The 20,426-nt window shown below is 37.0% G+C and overlaps 2 protein-coding genes across 3 annotated transcripts; both read left to right on the top strand.

Annotated features, from left to right (window-relative positions):
* Nucleotides 1-203: 203 nt before the first annotated feature.
* On the top strand, nucleotides 204-9,004 carry LOC124410562 (ATP-binding cassette sub-family C member 4-like). Its single transcript, XM_046889042.1, has 17 exons — nucleotides 204-277; nucleotides 1,960-2,070; nucleotides 2,134-2,512; nucleotides 3,116-3,247; nucleotides 3,324-3,515; nucleotides 3,575-3,883; nucleotides 3,952-4,038; nucleotides 4,190-4,573; nucleotides 4,708-5,013; nucleotides 5,471-5,591; nucleotides 6,260-6,811; nucleotides 6,911-7,141; nucleotides 7,222-7,458; nucleotides 7,550-7,812; nucleotides 7,968-8,413; nucleotides 8,558-8,687; nucleotides 8,779-9,004. The coding sequence occupies exons 1-17, from the start codon at nucleotides 204-206 to the stop codon at nucleotides 8,974-8,976; spliced, it is 4,152 nt and encodes a 1,383-aa protein (XP_046744998.1). The 3' UTR covers nucleotides 8,977-9,004.
* An 885-nt stretch (nucleotides 9,005-9,889) lies between these two features.
* LOC124410718 (J domain-containing protein) lies at nucleotides 9,890-14,014 on the top strand. Of its 2 annotated transcripts, XM_046889325.1 has the most exons (4): nucleotides 10,003-10,302; nucleotides 11,905-12,006; nucleotides 13,332-13,448; nucleotides 13,664-14,014. In XM_046889325.1, the coding sequence occupies exons 1-4, from the start codon at nucleotides 10,219-10,221 to the stop codon at nucleotides 13,874-13,876; spliced, it is 516 nt and encodes a 171-aa protein (XP_046745281.1). In that variant the 5' UTR covers nucleotides 10,003-10,218; the 3' UTR covers nucleotides 13,877-14,014. The 2 variants fall into 2 exon arrangements, with proteins under 2 accessions (XP_046745283.1, XP_046745281.1); XM_046889327.1 differs by lacking the exon at nucleotides 11,905-12,006 and having other exon boundaries at nucleotides 9,890-10,302.
* Nucleotides 14,015-20,426: the final 6,412 nt, after the last annotated feature.

Below are 20,426 nucleotides of genomic sequence, written 5' to 3'. Positions count from 1 at the left end.
GCTTCGACTAAAACTTTAGTTATCGAATAATTCAATGGAACAAAATCAATGAATATAATAATGAATTGATTGATTCGAGATCTTCATTTGTGAACTAATTCCTGCTTTATGTTTCCGCCAGATCACATTGGTGAAATACATCACGTCAAAAAGAGAATAAATGACAAAACTACCTCATAAAGTTGACGTGTGATAAATAAAACATGGACAACAAGAAAAAACGCAGTTTAAAAAGTCCGGAGGAAACGGCGAGTTTCTTGAGCGCGTTATGTTTCGGGTGAGAAAATTTTTACCAAAATCGATTTAAAAAATTACGTGATTACTGTCAATACAGTTTGTACGAAATATTTTTTTGAAATTTCAATAATACTCGTACGGGTATAGCCCTTAATTACACAATATATTGCTTAGTACTGATCCAGTTTTTTAACAACTGCTAATCCTTCAACGCATATAGACCACAATCACATAAATATAGAGTATAAATTATGCAATCAAGTGGATTTATTACTACCATTTACACATTTAAAATAATCCTTTTAAAAGCCCATCAGCAATTTCTTTATTAACATCAAAATTAATTAGTGGCACATCATTGTTTATCAGCTAATTGCCAGTCTGCATTAAACGGTTTGTAGGATCTCACTTCATAAAGTCGCCATCACACTTCTCAATGTACATATTAAAATGAATTTTTGGTTCTCAGTGATTTTTAAGTTCTCCAGTACTGATATTACTATGTGGAATTTTGTAAATAGTTATAGCATCTCAGCGTTTAAGTAAACTATTAGGGGAGGGTGGGGCAAAGTTGGCACCTTAAAATTTTTGGAATCTCAAAAAATTTGGGAGCCAAGTGGGCCCCCAGAAATTTTTTAAATAACAAGGGATAAAATTAACCACCTGAACTTTTTATTAAATATGAATTATTCGAAAATCATTTACTGAAGTAATTGCACACCTCATAACGCTAAACGTTTGAAGTTGCGCTTTACTCTCAACTAGTCAAAGTCAAATAATTTTCTGAACTTGAATTTATTGAACATAATTGTTCATATGAAAGCTAAACATTTTATTCTGATTTTAGGCATTATTTTCTTAAGGGGCCCACTTTGCACCACCCCTTTCCCCTATTTGACATAATATCATATTTTTTAGAGGCATTTATTAATCATAACTTGTTTAATCCTCTGGTCCAATTTGCGTAAACAACAATTTACGGAAAACCCTGTGCTGTATCTTTTCAAGATTCCTTTTCTCATGGCACCATTCCATGAAATGGTATCTAAATTGGTTAGGCATGTGACAATTGTCATTACTGATTTCACAGGAGAAATATGAAATATTCGCACAGTATTGGAGTCTTTGAATTTAGCATTTCTATCTAGAAATGGTTATCTTTTATTTGCTTTACAAATAATAATATTCACGTGTTTCGCAAAACTTAATTTAGAAAGGAATTAAATTAATATAACCTAAGTCTTTTATCAAGTATACTCTCACAAGTATATGATTTTAATATCCACAATTAAACTGTAGTAAGTGACTTAGAGTCAACAAAAAGACAACGAAAAGACGTCTTATGTTCCGTTTTCTGCTGTCTTATAGCCTTGACTAAAAGATGAGAAAAATGAAACATATCTTTTCATAATAGTATTAATAATTATGCTGCATCGTTTTTTTTACAATCACTTAAAATGATTATGGACAATAAGAGGCATAAAAATACTCATGAAAATGATCTTACTGGCAAACTCAATTCATGTATAATTTAACCAAATATAGGTTTTTAATTCAAATAGTTATGAATGAATTATTGAAATCGATAAATAAAGCAGTGCACTTTGAAAATAATAACAGCTTTTCGGATATTGTAACGAATACGGTAAACCTGAAATTCGAGACTCCTTTTCGAAAGAAATACGTATCCAACTTTTTACGCTAAAATGTATTCAATTTTAGTTGGACGTTACCGATCTTCATAAAAGGAGCGAAGCGTGATTTGCAGATCACAGATTTGTATGATCCCTTGAAATCCAACGAGTCCAAGGAACTCGGTGATCGTCTTGAACGGTGGGTACAGTCAATGACCTTGTTCTCGGGTTCAACACTTCTTTAATCCTCCCTTGAATTCAGAGAGTGGAAGAAGGAGTTGGCGAAAGCAAAGGAAATTCCGATGCTTCCAGGAGGCAGCACGAAAAAGAAGCCGAAGAGACAGCCAAATCTGGCTTGGGCTCTGATTCGAGTCTTTTGGGTTCCTTTTACGGTGCAAGGACTGCTTCTCGTCGTGCAGATGGTGGTGCTACGGCCTATACATCCCGTGGTCCAGAGCTGGGTAATCAACTACTTCAATTCAGGCGAAAACCCTACGACCCGAAATCAGGTTCTCCTCTACGCAACCTTCCTGATCCTTATCATCCTCGCCAATGTTATCCTTTTTCAGCACGTCCGATTGCGAAGCCTGGAAGTCGGAATGCGCATGAGGGTCGCGTGCTGTTCTTTAATATACCGGAAGGTAATTAGTACTCTTACCCGTAACCGAGGTTTTGACAATCCTTGAAAAGTGGCGTACATCCTTAGTGAAATCTTTTTTCATCTCGTGGAATCTTCGAGAATTCCAAAGTCCTAAGGAAGTGTTTTGAATATTGTGGAATCTCGTGAAATATTTGGAATCGTCACGGGTCCCTAAAATCGTATAAAATTTTTCTGAAATACCGGGAAATCTTGTAAAATCCTAAGTAATCGTTGAAATCTTGAAGATCTTGAAAATTACAAGACGAGTATCTGGAGTCCGATGAAATCTTTCAAAATACTATAGTAATCCTTGGAGTTACAAATAATCCCTGGAATTTAGTGAAATCTTTTTAAATCCCAAGAAATCCTTGAAAATCTAGTCGAACCCTGTGAAATCCTATGAAATATCTAGATTCATATAAAGTGTTATAGAATCCTTCGAAATTCTATGAAATATTTGAAATCATGTGACATATTTCACAATCTTGCAATTCTAAAACCCGGTGAACGCACAAACTGGACAGTCGTTAACCGCCGCCCACAACTGATATTGACGAGGAGCATTAAGGACTCAGCTAAAAAAAACTTCGTTCGGAAATTTTAGCTCCTCCGGCTTAATCTGGCCTCAATTAATAATATAGCGGCAGGTCGAGTGGCCAATTTAATCAGTAACGACGTGGCGAGGTTCGACTTAGTTATGAGGTTCATCCACTTCATTTGGATCATGCCGTTGCAAGTGAGTAGCTGATGATTTTCAAAGCAGGACCTTCGAGTAACCTGAGAAAACTATGTGGGTGCGTAAATTTTCACAGTTATTAGTGGTGGGATACGTAATGTGGCAATACATCGGCGTGGTTGCGGTGGTGGGAATAGCGGCGATTATGATCCAGACAATGCCTCTTCAAGTCTACGTTGGCCACCTCACGGCGAAATTCCGTTCCAAAATCGCGGCGAAGACGGACGAACGGGTGCAGCTAATGAGCGATCTGATTTCTGGGATAGAGGTGAGTACAGGGTCCACGCAAGAGAAGGAGCGATCTGAAATGTGGCTTAACTATCGCAGGTTGTGAAAATGTACGCGTGGGAAAAACCGTTCGAACAGGAAGTGTCGAAGATACGTAAACTGGAGGTAAAACTGATCTCCGTTACCTTGTACTTGTCGGGTATACTCACGAGTATCTTGGGGTTCGCGAAGAAAGTCTCTCTGTTCTTGACTCTGATGACCTTTGTTCTGATGGGAAACGAACTTACTGCCGAAATCACATTTGCACTTACTACATTTTTTGACGTTCTTGGGCTGATGTGTGCTCTGGGTGTTCCCACGGCAGTCGTCAGAGCTTCTGAAACAAAGGTGTCTTTAAGGAGGATCACGGTACGTTCAGGACAATTTGTTTTCGTGTTTATCAGCGATTGGTAAAGTCTTGAGCACGTTATTCGCAGGAATTTTTACTACTGGAAGAAGTCCAACGTGGACAAGATATTGAATCTATAACTACGCATGAGAACCGTAATGGACTAGATGAAAATGGACTAGGAGATGAAATGGTAATTGCTGTCATGCATCTCATGTCGGTACATTGTAAACAAAAAAAAAAAAAAAAACTGTGGTTGATACAAATCGTTGATTTAGCTGCTGTTGGATAAAAGACGATCGGTGGAAAAAATCGCTTCAGCTCGAAACAGTGAAATTAAGACTATCGGTAAAACGTCGAGTAAATGCAGTGTTGAGTTTGAATTAATTCGGGTTTCCGCAAACTGGGTTTACGAACAGCTGCCTCCTACCTTGTTCGAGCTTTCGACGAAGGTCAAGAGTCAAACACTTTCCGTGCTTGTGGGGCCTGTCGGCTCCGGAAAGTCGTCGTTGCTTCAACTCCTCTTGGGCGAATTATCGGTCGGTGCTGGAAAAATGTCATTTTTTACCACCGAAAACAACAAGAAGACTGAAATTAGCCATAAGGATATTCGCATATCATACACTAGCCAAGACCCTTGGATCTTTGCTGCATCAATACGCGACAACATACTATTTGGGCAATCCTACGATAAAGATCGATATCGAGAGGTAAGTGGATAAAAGTTAGATTTATATTTATTTCCTCAGATAAGTGTGTATATGGGGTACTCCATGACAACTCAACTTGCCAAGAATCTGACAGAAAATATCATGTCTTCATGTATTCTGAACATTATTCGTAGGTGACTAGAGTCTGCGCGTTAGTCGAAGACTTCGAGCAGCTGCCTCAAGGCGATTTGACTTATGCAGGAGAAAGAGGAGCGTCTCTGTCCGGAGGCCAGAAGGCTCGGGTTAACCTGGCAAGAGCTCTTTACAGAGATGCCGATTTGTACTTACTCGACGATCCTCTCAGCGCTGTGGATTCAAAAGTCGGAAATCACTTGTTCAAGGAGTGCATCCAGGGCTTCTTGAGGGGTAAAACCCGAATCCTCGTCACCCATCAGCTTCAATTTCTTCGAGAAGCTGACAGTGTCATTGTTATAAATCGAGTCAGTGGTACTTTTCTTTTACTTACAAGGAACATCAATTTGGTGTCCCCCCTCTGATTTAGTTGAGACTCATGTATGTTTTTAAAAACTTGTTTTTTTTTTATCTGCGGAAAAACGGTTTAAAGGGGTGAAGACGACCCCCAAAGATGGGGACTCAACGGAGTGATCTCTTGACGCGCTTCATGTATTTGAATGCAATCAACACTGAAATGTTTTTTTAACGAATAGGAAAACTTCAGCGTTACTTTCATTCAAATCCATCAAGCGCATCACGAAATCACCTCGTTGGGGGTCGTTTTCACCCCTCTAAACCGTTTTTCCGCAGATAAAAAAATACGTGTCTCTTAGTTTTCAATGTTTAACGAAATCAGAGAGGGACACCAAACTGATGTTCCTTGTTAGAATCTCGAGTTACATCAATAGCCAACATCGTCTCGAACGAAATCTTCAATTTCAGGGGTCTGTCGAGTACCAGGGTACTTATGAAAACCTGGTTCTCTCTGGACTGAACCTATTGGATACTGAGAAGTCAGAGGAATTTAATACGACCAAAGCAGAAGAGGTAAACTCAGAAAATTGTTATACAAACTAGTTTTAGGCACCACACCACGGTAGCGGTAGGAAATGTGGGTGTATTTTTGTAATTTTTTTTCCCTTATTTCTAAGCAACCGATTTGCGTGGTTGTCACATCCATATTAAGAAGCGTATGAGTAAATTTGCACTGTAATCTGAAATTACATTGTTTGTCCCCTGGGCCAAAAGTGAACTCGAGCGTAATTGTTGCTATATATCGAAAAAAAATCGAAGGGGGCCTGTAATAAAAAAAAATTCCCACGTGCTGTTAGAGAAATTCGCTGTTATACAATTTACGAATTGGCCCATACAAATTGAATGTACTTACTTCCCTAATTTGCACTGCACTGCTGCCATAGACGCACCTAGAGTCAAAGACCCAACCACTGGTCACTCACGCGCAGTCGCATGGCATGGCTGATACGACTAAAATATTAGCGGCAGTTTCCAAATAATGAAGTGTAAATTCCGTAGTTACGTGATTCAAACTATTCCACAAAAAATACAATTTGAAGAGAGCATACTTGAAACATGCGTCTGTCAGAAAAAGGAAAGAAAAAAAAAAAAGAAAAATTTCGAACTTTTACTGCGATGTGGTGCCTTAATCAAAAATGCCATTTTGAAATATCACAGTGTTTTCTTCTGTGGAAAAAATTTACTTTTAGGAATTAGCTGCAGTTGTGGAAGGCAACGACGAATCAAGCGAACTCTCTGGAAGTGACGAGACTTCTTCATTAGACGTGAAACAGGAGGAGATAGCAACTGGAAAAATGTCAAACCAAGTGTACAAGAGCTACTTTTCGGCGGCTGGTAACGTGTGTACAATTATCATAGCCATTGCAGCTTTTATTATCGCGCAAGCATTAGGTAGTGGAAGTGATTACTGGATAACATATTGGACGAACCAAAATGCTCAAAGAGCCACGCTCAAACTTGTAAACGAGTCCACTTCCAATTCTACGATCCATCGGAGTTTAGCCAGAGACAGTCATCAACAGATAGACTCGAGCATCGATTTTCAATGGCTGGACGATCATGGACTGCTGCGTTCAAGCGTGGCAATTTACGTTTATTGTGTACTCATTGCAGCCTTTACTATCATTCTCACTCTTCGTACCATGTTTCACTATCGGTTATGCATGAACGCCAGTCGGAGCTTACACAACTGGATGTTCGCTAATCTGCTGCAAGCCACCATGAGATTCTTCCAAACTAACCCATCCGGTATGGTGAATGATCACATACGTTATGACTTCAGTTTCCGACTTCAGCCCATTTCACTAAGGCTTCAATGATTATTTGGTTTTCCTCGTCAACATGCAGGAAGGATTTTAAACCGATTTTCAAAGGACGTTGGAACCATGGACGAGCAGCTGCCCAAAACGATGCTTGAGGTACTCCAACTCTTCACCACCGCATCGGGAATATTCGTAATGGTGAGCATTGTCAACCCATTGACAATTATACCACTGGTTGTCACTAGTGGACTGTTTTATGTAGTAAGAATTTACTACCTTAGAACGGCTCAGGACATTACGCGGCTCGAAGGTCTCGGTAAGTTGTAATCTCTTATCGAGTGGTATAATTGCACTGATTTCTAGCACAAGACCGTGAACTATGCAGTATGTCTTTAGCCAAAAGTCCAGTCTTTTCGCACGTCAAATCGACTATGGACGGGCTGACAACGATACGAAGTCGGGGAGGACAGATTAAAAAGATGTTACTGGACGAATTTGACCATCATCAAGATGGCCACACTGGCGCCTGGTACTTATCGATTGCAACGCAAGTTGCGTTTGGGTTTACCCTTGACCTAGTTTTGTGTGGTTTGACGACTTTCGTTTGCTTTTCGTTTATTGTGATGGACAGAGGTTGGTTCCTCGCGATTACAGGGTATAAAGTATTATGTCGAAAGATTATTGAAGAGATTTTGATTTTGATTTTGACCTCTGAAACTTGCAGGTACTGTTCTTAGCGGCAATGTTGGTCTAGCCATTTCGCAGTGCTTTAACTTGGCCGGATTGGTCCAGTTCGGGATGCAACAGAGCACTCTGGTCATCTCACAAATGACAGCAGTGGAGAGGATCCTTCAGTACACAAATCTGCCAAAAGAGGGACCTTTAAAAACTGAAAAACCACCTCCGGACACTTGGCCTTCCGATGGCAGTTTAGTCTTCAATGATGTCTCCATGAGATACGCCAGCAACAAGCCACCGGTGTTGAAGGTAATCTTCAGACTAACAGTATCTTTTCCGAAATGGTTTAAACTTTGTTCGTTCTTTTCGGAGAACCAAGGAAGAATTCGTCCTGATACCTACATAGTTTACTTCGTAAAGGTCTCTCTTCTCCATTTTTTAAAAATCTTGTTATTGAATCTTAGCACCTCAATGTGAAAATAAATCCTGGCTGGAAAGTCGGAATTGTTGGAAGAACCGGTGCTGGGAAGTCTTCGCTCATATCAGCGCTATTCCGTTTGACTGGAGACGAACTAGAGGGTGAAATAATACTAGATGATATAGACACGAAGTCGATAGGGCTGCACGAGTTGCGTCCTTTCATCTCGATCATTCCTCAGGAACCAATTTTGTTCTCTGCAAGTCTTCGCTACAACTTGGACCCATTTGACCAATACTCGGATGCCGAGCTGTGGGCCAGTCTCCGAGAAGTCGAACTTGAGAATGCAGTTCGATCCCTCGATTTCCGCGTAGCTGGAGGTGGAGCAAACTTCAGCGTTGGACAGCGGCAATTGATATGCTTGGCCAGAGCCATACTGAAGAACAATCGATTGCTCGTTCTTGACGAAGCTACCGCAAACATCGATCGTAGGTCAGTATAAATAGTGTCAGACTCATTTCCAATGTCTTTGTTAATCACTCGACGACGTGACTTTGCTTCTGGTCTCCAATAATGATGACCGGTCAATTATTTTCCGGATAACAACGAGACCAAGAGTGGTTTGTGTCATTGCAGATCCGATGCTTTGATCCAAAATACCATCAAGCGGAGGTTTGCAGATTACACGGTGCTTACAGTAGCTCATCGACTGAACACCGTAATGGACAGCGATCGAATCATGGTTATGAGAGAGGGTCGCATAGCGGTTTGTAGCTCTTATAATCGACTTCTTCAGTCTTGTCGTATATAAATCTGTCCAAATGAATGTCTGTCTACTGACTATCTATTGTGCACAGGAGTTCGGTCATCCTCATTTACTGTTGCAAAATCCGAACGGTCATTTCTCAAGATTGCTTCAACAAACGGGAAAAGAGATGACGGAAAAACTTACAGGAATTGCCGAGAGTGCCTATCGAATGAGCCCCGAATTCAGAAAGGATTCTACAGACCTCATCATTCGTAACAGTGAAAACATAATAACGAAACTGTTATAGCTACAGTAACCTTTGGATTTCATGATAAAACCTATTTTATATCATACTGCATTTTCTGTCAGCACATTATTGTTATTATTTTACATCAAGGGTCTCTAATTACGTGCAAATCTTTACCATAAATGTAGTTGGTCACTTTTTTTTTCTCTCGATTCAATCATGTACTACATTAATTATCAGATCATTCCCGGGGAGTTACGCATTTGTAGAATCTAGTGATATTGTACCGTATCGATCATGTGACGAACCGTTGTCGTTAGAAAAGCGAGGGACAGTGATGGTGAAAAGACGTCAGCAATTATTTTATGTGTACAGTGCCGCTATTCGAACTTCAAGATTCTGAAATAATAAAAGCAGTATACGTATACAAACTTCTCTCTCTTTAATTGTTGAGCTGGGTGAAAAACGAGTATAGTAACGGCAATATGAAAAAATTCAATGTTCCCTCCAAGTACGTATCTCTCTTGTGTGATATTTCAATACCACTATACGAAACGTGAGATCCGACTTCGCAACGTGTTCGTGTGGAAAGGTCGTGCTTAAATATATTTAAGGTCACGTAGTACTTCTGCCTTTACTTTTTATTTTCCTATACATACAAACTGGGTCTCTAAACTTTCTGATTTTATTTATGACCCTTTTAGACCTTCTTCAAAGGCATTTACTTCAGATTTGTCGTCGCCGCAACACTTCAATCTGATCCTCCTATAAAACGCAATATCTAAGGAATGAGAGGAACTGAGTATCCCTCAAGTGTGAATTGTGACAGTGAAATCGATTCTGCACTTCACGCCGAGTCCACGCGTCGTTCTGAGTCGGCGTGATACTAAGGACTGGGCCATTAGAATGAGGGACCAACTACAGAGGACCGTTCAAATGATTCAGACCGAGATAAGAAAAGTAACTGGACAAGGTTGATCGGCTAATGAGTGAAAGTTGAAGTTGGCCGTTCGCTCTGAGGTCGCTACTGTCCAACAAAAGTCCAGCTTATACGTTCATAAATGGAAACTGCGCAGCTGCTCACGTTTTAACAAAGTCCGCGAACAGCGCGCGCGCCGCCAATCCAGGGCGGCGCGACGCCTTCGAGGCTTTTTCTAGGCCACAGTGGCTCATTCACAATTACGGATTTGCTCGATAGGCAACAGGTGCAAACCTACTGACGTTACTCAGCGAGTCCAGTAACTTTTACTCGGCAGTGTCAAAGTTCTTTCCAAACCATCAACATCAGCAACAACGAAAACAATGAGTGTCGACGACATATTGAGTTACAAACCCAACCCGGACGAGGATCTCTACGCTCTTTTGGGATGCGATGAGTCTTCGACGGTGAGTTTTCGCTGTTATTTATTGAATTTATTCATCGAATTTCTCGCCTAATCGTACTGGAACATTCATTTTCTTACCCAATAACTTTGAGAACACTTTCAACGCTGTATTGACGTATAGCGTGAGCCACGGTTCTGATCGACGTCGTGATTATCGTTTTTTGCGGTTTAAATTGCGCAAAGTGTTCTTGTTCACAGTCGTAAGTTGACCACACGGATTTCACACAAATTGGAATGCTGCGGATCTGGTTAATTCGAAACGCAAATGTTTTTACTGCACACTTGACTGAAACATTAAATGACACAGTGTATTTTACCGAATGATTTTACGATGCGGTTTTTATTTATTGCTAAAAACTCGGTGTTGATGTCACAAAATGTAATAATACATTTGTTGATACATATGACCAGTTCCTTTTTTCTTACCTCAAAGATTCACTTCGCTTTTATAGTTACGACAAATGTGATGATTAATATTTTTCTCTCGAAGTTTCGACATCGTTACTTAAAACTCTATTGGAACTATTTGAACACACGGTAAAGACACATTTCTTTCTGTTTATTGCGATTTCATGATTTGTGGAATTTCATCTTATTTAAACTGTCAAATATCAGCATGGCAACAGCATAGAAATGCAGCACTTGAGATAGCATTACATTTTTTTTTAGCATTTGTGTATCTCGGTTGTCCCTACGTCGATTAAATCTAAATGATTTGCTTTTTCTTCATTAAATCATCAACTCAGGACTTACCGTCTTTTACTTCAAAGGAATACCTCGCATTTCGTTAATCACCAAGAAGCTTCATCCTGTTTTGATTATTTATGCTAACCAATATTCACTTGCAACTCAGTAATTGGCGGTAAAAAAATTGTGCATTGATCAAGACAACAATTTGCAAGATGATGATGTTTGTCCTTTTAAATCGCCACGATTATTAACGATGGTCTAAATTTTAAAGCGATTTGGCAATAAAGTCATTTTTTGCGTTTGGACATCGGAGCCCGAAACTGCGACTACGCAAGATTTATCGAACGGCCGTTTTGTCGTCCTGGTACATGTTGAACGAACCGTTTCGCCAAAAAGATTCGTCGTTATATTATCTGATAATCGTAGCAAAAATCCACAGGTTCATTGTCGATTAGTTGTCAATTATTAGGAACGTGGAAATAACCGATTGCCGCTTGACATTGTTAATAATCCGAAGCTTATAACTGGGGCACAAGCTTTCAATCCGACTCGAATTCGACGAGCTTTTGAAGTCATGAAGCATTGATATAATGCAAAAATATTATTGAGGGCTTCGTTAACTTTGTCACAAAATTATAGCTGTATGCCATGTTAATTAATCTGTTCAACTCATGGAAGCTGTTGAATATTTAAAAGAGTGATTCAGTAAGTCACTATTTAGTTCGATCAATATGAACAGCGTGACGTGTTGAAAATTTTCAAAATCTATAAAATCGAGGAGAAAGGCGATTTGTTAAACCATCAACTTCAAGTTCTTCAGCTTGGATGATGAAAAACTGTATTTACTTTTCAACTCTGGCAACTTTTGTAATGTAGCTCTGCGTATATTCTTGAAAAAAGGTATTTCTTGTAGATTGAACAAATCACCGCCGAATACAAGGCACTTGCTCTTCAATATCATCCTGACAAAAACGAGGGGAACAAGGAGGCCGAAGTAAAATTTCAGCAACTCAAGGTGAATATTCTCTTCGTGTTATTTAGAACATTCCATTATTAATATTGCATATAATACGTGTGGCATGAAAAAGAGATCACGATGAATTTTAAGAAAACTAGCAGTGTTTGCCTGATTGAACGTTGACAAATCGGGATAAACCAGATTGAGTCACGCTGTAATCATGTTGCAAACTTTCAGTCGTTTGAAATATATATCCAAAAACCAGCAGTTCAAGCAACATTTTTGGCTTCCTGAAACTCTTGTTAATTATAGTGAATGAAAAAAATGCACAAAGTTGTTTATTTTTCGTGACAATCATCGATCAGGAATTATCAATAAACTGATGTCAATTTTATAAATTGAAATCCCTCGTCTGTCTTGTTAGATTTATAAAATAGTCGAAAAAATACATTTTCTAGCCAGGGTTAGAGCTTGATTTAATCTGTGTTTCCCCATTTTTCAACGCTGACATGTTTATGAATGAAAGAATAGAATTTCTCGTCATCTGCAAAATGAGAGGGAACAAAAAATTGAGGATGAAATTTTTATGGTAAACCGTTGTTTTTTTAAGCTTCATTCAAAAACATCTCCTTGAAAATAAACGTTATGCGAATAACGTAGTTGTGCATCGATTTCATGATAAATATAATACTATTATTGTCAGTCAAATGAAGTATTGTGTTGGAATCGTGTCTGAGTTAAATAAAAAAAATTATTTTTTAAATGTATCTAACGAAACCACAAAATAATTAGTCAACGTTTTTTTCTTTTTCTTCAAAAAAGTTCATTCGAGGTGTTAGAAGCAATCGAATTCGACTGATTTCGCAATACATGTATAGGAATACCTCGCATACGTGATCCTATTTTATTTTAGTTTTTAACCTACAGTGTTTTCTTCTATTTTCGTTTAATCCTATAAAGAAAAAATATTTTTTGCTTGATACGTACCTGGACTAAATTGTTTCACGTAAAGATCCAATTGACTAATACAACAGCCCTTAAGTTATACTGTAATTTCAATATTGTCATGAAAATTTTCCACAATTTTTTACCTCTCAGTATCCAGTTTAGTCATATTATTGAATTCACTTGTGACTAATTTTGAAAATATCTTTGGAATCGTTACTCGCTCTGCGTCTTAATTAAAAACATGTTGTAGTCCTGTAAACTATTGTGTCTTATTTTCAAGACGCATTTAACGCATAAAACATGATAATGATTTTGAAAAATACATGCATGATCGTTGATTTACTTCCTGTTTATTAAACGTTTTTAAGCCATACATGAGTGCATTCACAAGTGTAATTCAGATACGTCGAAAATAAAAGCAAGTGAATTTTCAGAATGCAAAGGAAACTCTCTGTGATCCTGAGAAAAGGCTCAACTACGACAAATGGCGACACAGTGGAATTTCCATTAGCTACAAACAGTGGCTGGGTATGAAGGAACACGTTCATCAAGTAAGTGTTTTCCTCTATAGAAAATAAGATCGTCAAACAATTTTTTTCCACCTTCTCCCTTTTTGTTCAATTGGCTCGGCTTCCAATTATTTTTCGATAGGAATGCTAAAAGGTTCCTGAGAACTTTTCTGTTTAAACTCTTATCTCAAAAGGTTCTTATATTTTCATTTGAAAAAAGGAATGGAATAAATGAAATCGTTGTTTTTCTGAATCAGTCGATGCACTGGACTACTCCGAAAACAAAAGACCGAATGTTACCTGACGCAGCTGGTGGCTCACCTGGTCATGTCAGGGGTCAACCAGCCAATCCTCATCGTCGAGCCTCGGAGGGTGGCGCAAACATTCATTACGGTGCACGGCGTGACGTCAATTGGGATTCCCAGCCACCAAGTGAGGTGGTAAACAAGTTTCGCAATTACGAAATTTAAAAGACATTATTTTATTCCACCATCGTCGACTAAAATTCTTGCAAAAATCAACTTGAACGGGATTAAATTTCCTCAGAACCACTTTGTCTAGTTCGTAGGTACCTAAATCAGAAATGAAACGACATACTGAAAAAGATACTCAATGAATCAAGAATATTCTTGCCAGATTGTTCACGTGGATATATGTATGTCTATATACATACACACTATAAAATTACCCTTCATCACTGTTATAACATTACACCAATCTATCTACAAGCTGTGCAATATCTACGTCAGCCATGTTGGATCTCTTCGTCATCCTTCCGAGGCTTTTACTAAACCTCGTTGCTTATCCAACGATTATGATTCATTTATGTGCCAATATTTCAGTGCATAGCAAATAAGCCAGAGGCGTTTCACTTTAAGTGAGCCAGCTTCAGAAGCCGACACCTTCGATTTTGCTTCCGTTTTGTTACACTAGGTACGTGAAATTTCCCTGATTTTTTTCAAAATCTTCCGGGTTCCCGTTCCGCAGTTCTTAAGAGTCAAAATTTTATGTTTTACGAAATACGAGAATTTTCGATCGATATTATCTCGAAATTGAAACGTTGTATCAAAAAAAAAAAAAAAAAAAAAAACAAGGTGGTCGATGGATTTGTAAAAAAAAAAAAATATATATATCTTCAAATTTCCCAAAAATATTTTGGTTGCCACAAATTAATTTCAAAGAAAAAATTTCGAAATCTCGTCAGTTGCGTTATTCTAAACCGTCGGAAAAAATTTTCTTTGACTTTAACGTATGTTTTTAACACTCAACGATGTTTGTGCTCACATTTTTTTTAGTGATGTTTTAAATTATATCATGCGCCGAAATAGTCAAATATCATTTTTCTGTCCTTACACATTTTCTCGCATATAATAACATCTTTCCAGAGATGAAAAAAATACGATTTCGCACTATTTAAATCATATATACTTTGTATCTCCAAGGTTTATGTTTAACGTAACAAAAACTTTCTTTAAATTATTTCATGCTAAATGGAAAATGGAATTTGTCCATCTCGATGAAGGTGCCGTTAGGTGTAAAAAAAAATTGAAGAATTGAGAAAAAAAACATTTCCACATTTTTGAGGAGAAAATTTTGATTTTCCTCCTTCAAATTAATGTTCGTCAAAGAATTATTTTCAAGCAATTATTATAATATCAATTTAAAAAAATGTGTCACTTTATAACCAATAATTTCAATACGGAAATTTTTTACGGTGTATCGAGTAGAAAAATCTGGCACCATCAGGCTTAAGTGTAATTTTGAGTTTTAAGCAAGTTGAAAAATATCAGCGATTAGCGATATATACACGGATCAAAAGTGCGCTACTTTGCTCTCATTTTGCCAAAGAATATGACGTTTCGAAACGAAACTTCGACGCTTAAAGCAAGCGAAGTCAGACACCGTCGCCACAATCCCTCATTACGAACGTAAATCCTATCAACCTGAACTTCAAAAGAGACGGGAATTCGTCGTTGAATGTTTTGCAAATTTTAATGAAATCAATACTTTGTAAACCGAGTATTCGGATTTACATAAATTTAACTTTTCGAGGCTTACCTCAAAAACCGTCCTTCAGCCCAAAGAAAACTATTTCAATAATCAACCCCGATTGTAATTCCTACCATATCATATTCATGGATAGAAAATATTTTAGTGTAACTCGATTTTCTTCTTCGTAAAACGAATCTCAAATTTTCTAGTATTGATGTAAATCATGAGCCGTGACTTCTTTTGGTGATCATCACTAACCGCGTGAAATTTGAATATCGGTATCTACGGTACTTTTTTTCAAACGCTCTTGAATCGAACACAGATTGAATAATCCTTTGCGTCACATTGAACAATAACAACTATTCTGTCCTGAAATAATCCTTATATATATTGAAATATTGTGTAAACTGTACGAAATATTTTCAGAGACGTAGATAGAGAATGCAATGCAATATCTACGTTGTATAATCAACAAATAACTGTCGATTAATGTTGCCCCACCTCTAATGTGTACCCTTCAGAAATTAGATCTATATATATATACATATATATATATATGTATAAAAACAAACCCTATAATTAAAAAATAAAAACAAAACAATAAAAATATCAAAAATAACTATATCCCCGGGAGATTTAGGTGATCAAGAGAATCAAGAATACAACAATCATTAAAAAATTATTTATTCAATTTGGGGGATAATTTCTGTTTATAATATATTCTGCTCTGCGACAAAAAAAAATTTCACATTATCCATTTCTCTGGCCATCTGCGATTTGTAATCGACAAGGACCAATTCCCACGTCCCGACAATCTTAATATATTATATATATATATATACATATATATGTACTATATATACAAACATATTATATATTAACATATCCGTAAATATTATATATTGTATAGAAGGTAGCATATATTTTGTGAAAGAAATGATCACAAATTATACATGTATGTTATGATATATTTATTATATGATTTATAATTTATTACGAAGGATGATTTCCGTTGGTGCAGCTTCACATTCCGTTTTTAAAGTAGGATAAAACTTTATTATTTTCAACTATTCCGAATACGCGTGTACGTGTGTTTATTTTATTTGTAAATTGTTAAATTATATTTTACGCATTAACCTACAAATGGGATCACCGTGTACATTTTATCATTATTGTATACTGTCATATAAAATTGTTGTGTAAAAGAACATGTAAAGATGTATATTATAAATACTTATGGTTTCCATCTGTGATCTTACTCGTTGGTGATATTTTAATTCAATGGTAACAATATATTATACAATTAAAAAAAATTCGGTTAATATTATATATTATATATTATACCTTTGGTGCTTGTAGCTCCGATGTGCGCTAACAAACTTTAATTATAGTCGCACAGATTCAAAGCTTTAAGAACTTTCATCTTACTAGATTTACTTCAAGGAAAGATTTTTTCTTTACGCATGTATTTGTGAAAATTTAAGCCATCTTAATAACAACGATTTTGAGACCAAGACTCACACTGTAATGTCAAAATAATTTCAGTTTACTTGTGAAATTTTCATTTATGCATTATACTGATTTAATTTTTATGAAATTGTATGAAAAATTGGCGGACAAAAAATTTATAACCGATTTCGCCATAGGTATTGAGTTTATAAATGTTAATACAGGAAAAAACGTTTGGACATCACAATTCCGTTTTGGAATAATAACATAGTTTTTATATCATAAAATTCATTTACATTTTTTCAGAAACTATATTAATTTCGTTTTTAGAGATAGGTTAGATAATTTTACAAAATAATAGGTTTAGAAAACCTTTATTCTCATTTCTTATTAGTTTTCTAAGTGATGGACCATCATATACAAAACAAAATGGGCAGAGCCATAAGCTGGGTAATCTGGAATGGAATACCTTTTTTTTTCTTGAACGGAATGAAGTCTGTATCATGAGATCAACTAGCTACTCTAATACATTCGACAGACTCGGGTGTTCATACCGTCGGTGCTACAAGCACAAATTGTGAAACATTTTAGTTTATAATAATATCGATAAGTATGAAAAGAAGAGAGAAGCGAATATGAAATATTAGAAACGAAAAAATACAGAAATTTATGTGACTACCTTGTGAGTGACGTTGATCAAAACGTTGCATACGAGTGTGTTACTATCATTGTCGTTACTTGATAAAATATCATGTACTATCATTTAATAAATGTGTTAATAAAATACAGTGACGTTAAGTCGATTATCTATATACTATTTACAATTCTCTATGCTACAAGTGGATCTATTCGTGGAAGTTAAGTGCGGTGTGTATGTTGCCACATCTACACGACAAACCGTGCCCGAAGGGAAATGAATTCTTGCACCGGCAAAATAGATTGTGTGGCAAGTCCATTCACTTCAATCTGCTATTCCTTATTCGTTCCAAATACAATGACTTCAATTAAGAACTTTCGATTTAGTTCGTTTGTCAAAATGATTTAGACAAGCGATTTCCTTGATTGAAAAAAAATTGTTTCTTGTCTACTGGTGTGTTTCTGAAGTCAAGTCAACTAAATATTATTTTATTTAAAGTTTATGAATTGTTCCTCCAAGTCGCATGTTCATTGAATGAACAATTTGGTACTTGAAATAAAATAAGTACATGAATATGGACAACAAAAAATTTACATTGATTGAATGCTGTACTTTGTTTATCTAACCGAAGCTTGTTTGGCCTAACTGGTTGAGTCGGTTGCACTAATTTATTGACCCGGTAAAAGGAACACCACATGCTTCGAAACAAGTAGAGAATATATTCATCGTAAGCATCCGTATATTAGTACTATAAACGGCCACTAGGCGGTGAACTTTCTCGCTACAGAAGTAGCTTCAGAGATACTTATAAATTCGGGTAGTGTAATATATATATATATATAAATATATACACATCAGAAGTCTTGTCATCATTCGAAGAATGATCATATCATTCGAAGAATACGTTTTGTGCGCTTGTATAACTCAAATTTTCACTTAATACCAAAGGTTGTTGGTGTAATAACAAATTTCATCAGCTGTTTCAACCATTGAATTCTTGCCTCAACTAAACATGTATTAAAAGCAGCTCAATTCGTTTCGGTACAAAAAATTCATATTTTTTAAACAAAACGATTACGTGGCGTTCAATCAAATTTTTAATTGTTCCGATCACACATTTTCTTGAAACAAAATTCAAACTATTGTTAGGAACTCGCAATAGAACATTGTGTGACAACGGACGGAAGTTGGTGATTGCGACGACCGTAAAGTTTGCGCCGAAACGACGCGATGTCAGCAATCAGACGAATTGTAATCGCCAACTTTTGGCCCGAGTCACACACGATAGTGTTTATCACAAGTGAATGCAAAGTGGTGAGGCTTTTCATGGTCAATTTTTTCTCCCTAGGGACGAAAGTGAAATAATTGTGGACTGCGCATGCGCAAACCTACTTTAACAACACTGAGATGAAATTGGCTACTTTCGTCCCGCTCACCTGCTATACGCAAAGCCTCACCTTCCATGCACGTGTGATAAAAGAGCGATTTCTCTCGTTACTTTTGTTTAAATTTTATAGCAATTATTTTCAACGACAGTTCTTTTAGCTACCAAAATTCTACTCGAAGTTCAACTACAGATAGAGGCAATCGGTTCTGAATGAGACACTTTTCAAATTTGCGTAACCTTATCTTGAAGAGTGAATCTTCCACGACCAATATCCATTGTTGGATTTCCTCAACTTTTGGTAGGTTAACCATAGCATATTTATGTGCCAATTTGCCCTGTATTCGAGGTTAGTTGACGCGTCTATAACAAATCGATACCTGCGAACAGAAACAGCTTATCTCATCAGTTACGTGAGAAACATTTTACCTCATTAGTCACGCTAGAATCATCTTATTTTATCGGTTAGGTTATAAACATCATATTTCAGCTGCTTGGCAGTTACGTCAGAAACAGGTCAAATAGCAATCTTACTCATTTTGAGATCAACAACTCAATATAGTCCTTGCACTTATCGCCACAGTTTCTGAAATCCTTAACTTCCAGAAATAAACGTTAAAGCTAAAAAACCAACTAGCGTACCTCAGAATTGCGAGTTCGTCTTGTGACGAAAAATAGGCTGAGGGCATAAGTCGTTCAGAAGTTGACAGTAGCTGATTAATTACTCAAATGTCGTAACCACTGCTGAACCTTACTTGGATCAAAAGATACAATCAGTGCGCCAACCTACGCTCGCATGCATTAGCCCCGATCACCCTTATCCATAATATTGATCCTCATACTAGTTCATGTCTGTGCGTAAGCAATGACATGACGCAACCAGAATCTGCGCGAGTTCCACCGTGCTCGAAACCCTGAATGTGTGATCAAGGGTTAATGATAGCAGACTTCAACCGCAGATGGGGTGATGTTATCAATTTACTATTGCAGTATGTATATCCAATGTGTTCCGATAATGCTCCTGCAGATCATCCTGTCACCTGCAAGAGTCTACCACGTGTTGGAACACTCTAAGATCGGTTTTTGGGGAATGGAATATGCGTGGCACACTTGATACCAATGTGACCTTCACTTATCCGCCATTTCTCGAATAGTATACACAATCACAAGACTCATATTATTTAGAATGTTATCTAAGTATAACATCCCAAAGAAATCGAATTCTGAAAAATCACGTTTCCATTGTAAGGAAGAAAAAGTCTTCTGCATTATCGTTTTATAAACCTTCTCTTTTAAAATGTGTCCTATTTGATAATGAGAGGATAATTTCTCAAACATATACTATTGATCGCATGAAAAGAAGTAAATTTAAGAATAATTCTGTGCAGTACATCTTGAGATAAAGTAGCTGCTAATCCATTTCAAAACTCTATTACATTTCTTCTGGCAATGCGGTTTTTCCGTTGACATGTGTTTTATGGACCATGGATTAATATGAGTCTATCATTCCAGACTTTCACTGGAAAAAGGAGTTTCCAATAAATTGGAAATATCCGAT

The sequence above is a fragment of the Diprion similis genome, chromosome 1, assembly GCF_021155765.1.
Source record: "Diprion similis isolate iyDipSimi1 chromosome 1, iyDipSimi1.1, whole genome shotgun sequence".
Taxonomy (NCBI): domain Eukaryota; kingdom Metazoa; phylum Arthropoda; class Insecta; order Hymenoptera; family Diprionidae; genus Diprion; species Diprion similis.
This window is presented reverse-complemented; position numbering and strand designations above follow the sequence as displayed.

Excerpts from the sequence above, each read along its gene's own strand:
- LOC124410562 (XM_046889042.1), top strand. The coding sequence starts at position 204 with ATGGACAACAAGAAAAAACGCAGTTTAAAAAGTCCGGAGGAAACGGCG. Across the intron at positions 4,574-4,707 it reads ATAAAGATCGATATCGAGAG|GTGACTAGAGTCTGCGCGTT; the intron begins GTAAGTGGATAA and ends CATTATTCGTAG. Across the intron at positions 5,014-5,470 it reads GTGTCATTGTTATAAATCGA|GGGTCTGTCGAGTACCAGGG; the intron begins GTCAGTGGTACT and ends CTTCAATTTCAG.
- LOC124410718 (XM_046889325.1), top strand. The coding sequence starts at position 10,219 with ATGAGTGTCGACGACATATTGAGTTACAAACCCAACCCGGACGAGGAT. Across the intron at positions 12,007-13,331 it reads TAAAATTTCAGCAACTCAAG|AATGCAAAGGAAACTCTCTG; the intron begins GTGAATATTCTC and ends GTGAATTTTCAG. Across the intron at positions 13,449-13,663 it reads TGAAGGAACACGTTCATCAA|TCGATGCACTGGACTACTCC; the intron begins GTAAGTGTTTTC and ends TTTCTGAATCAG.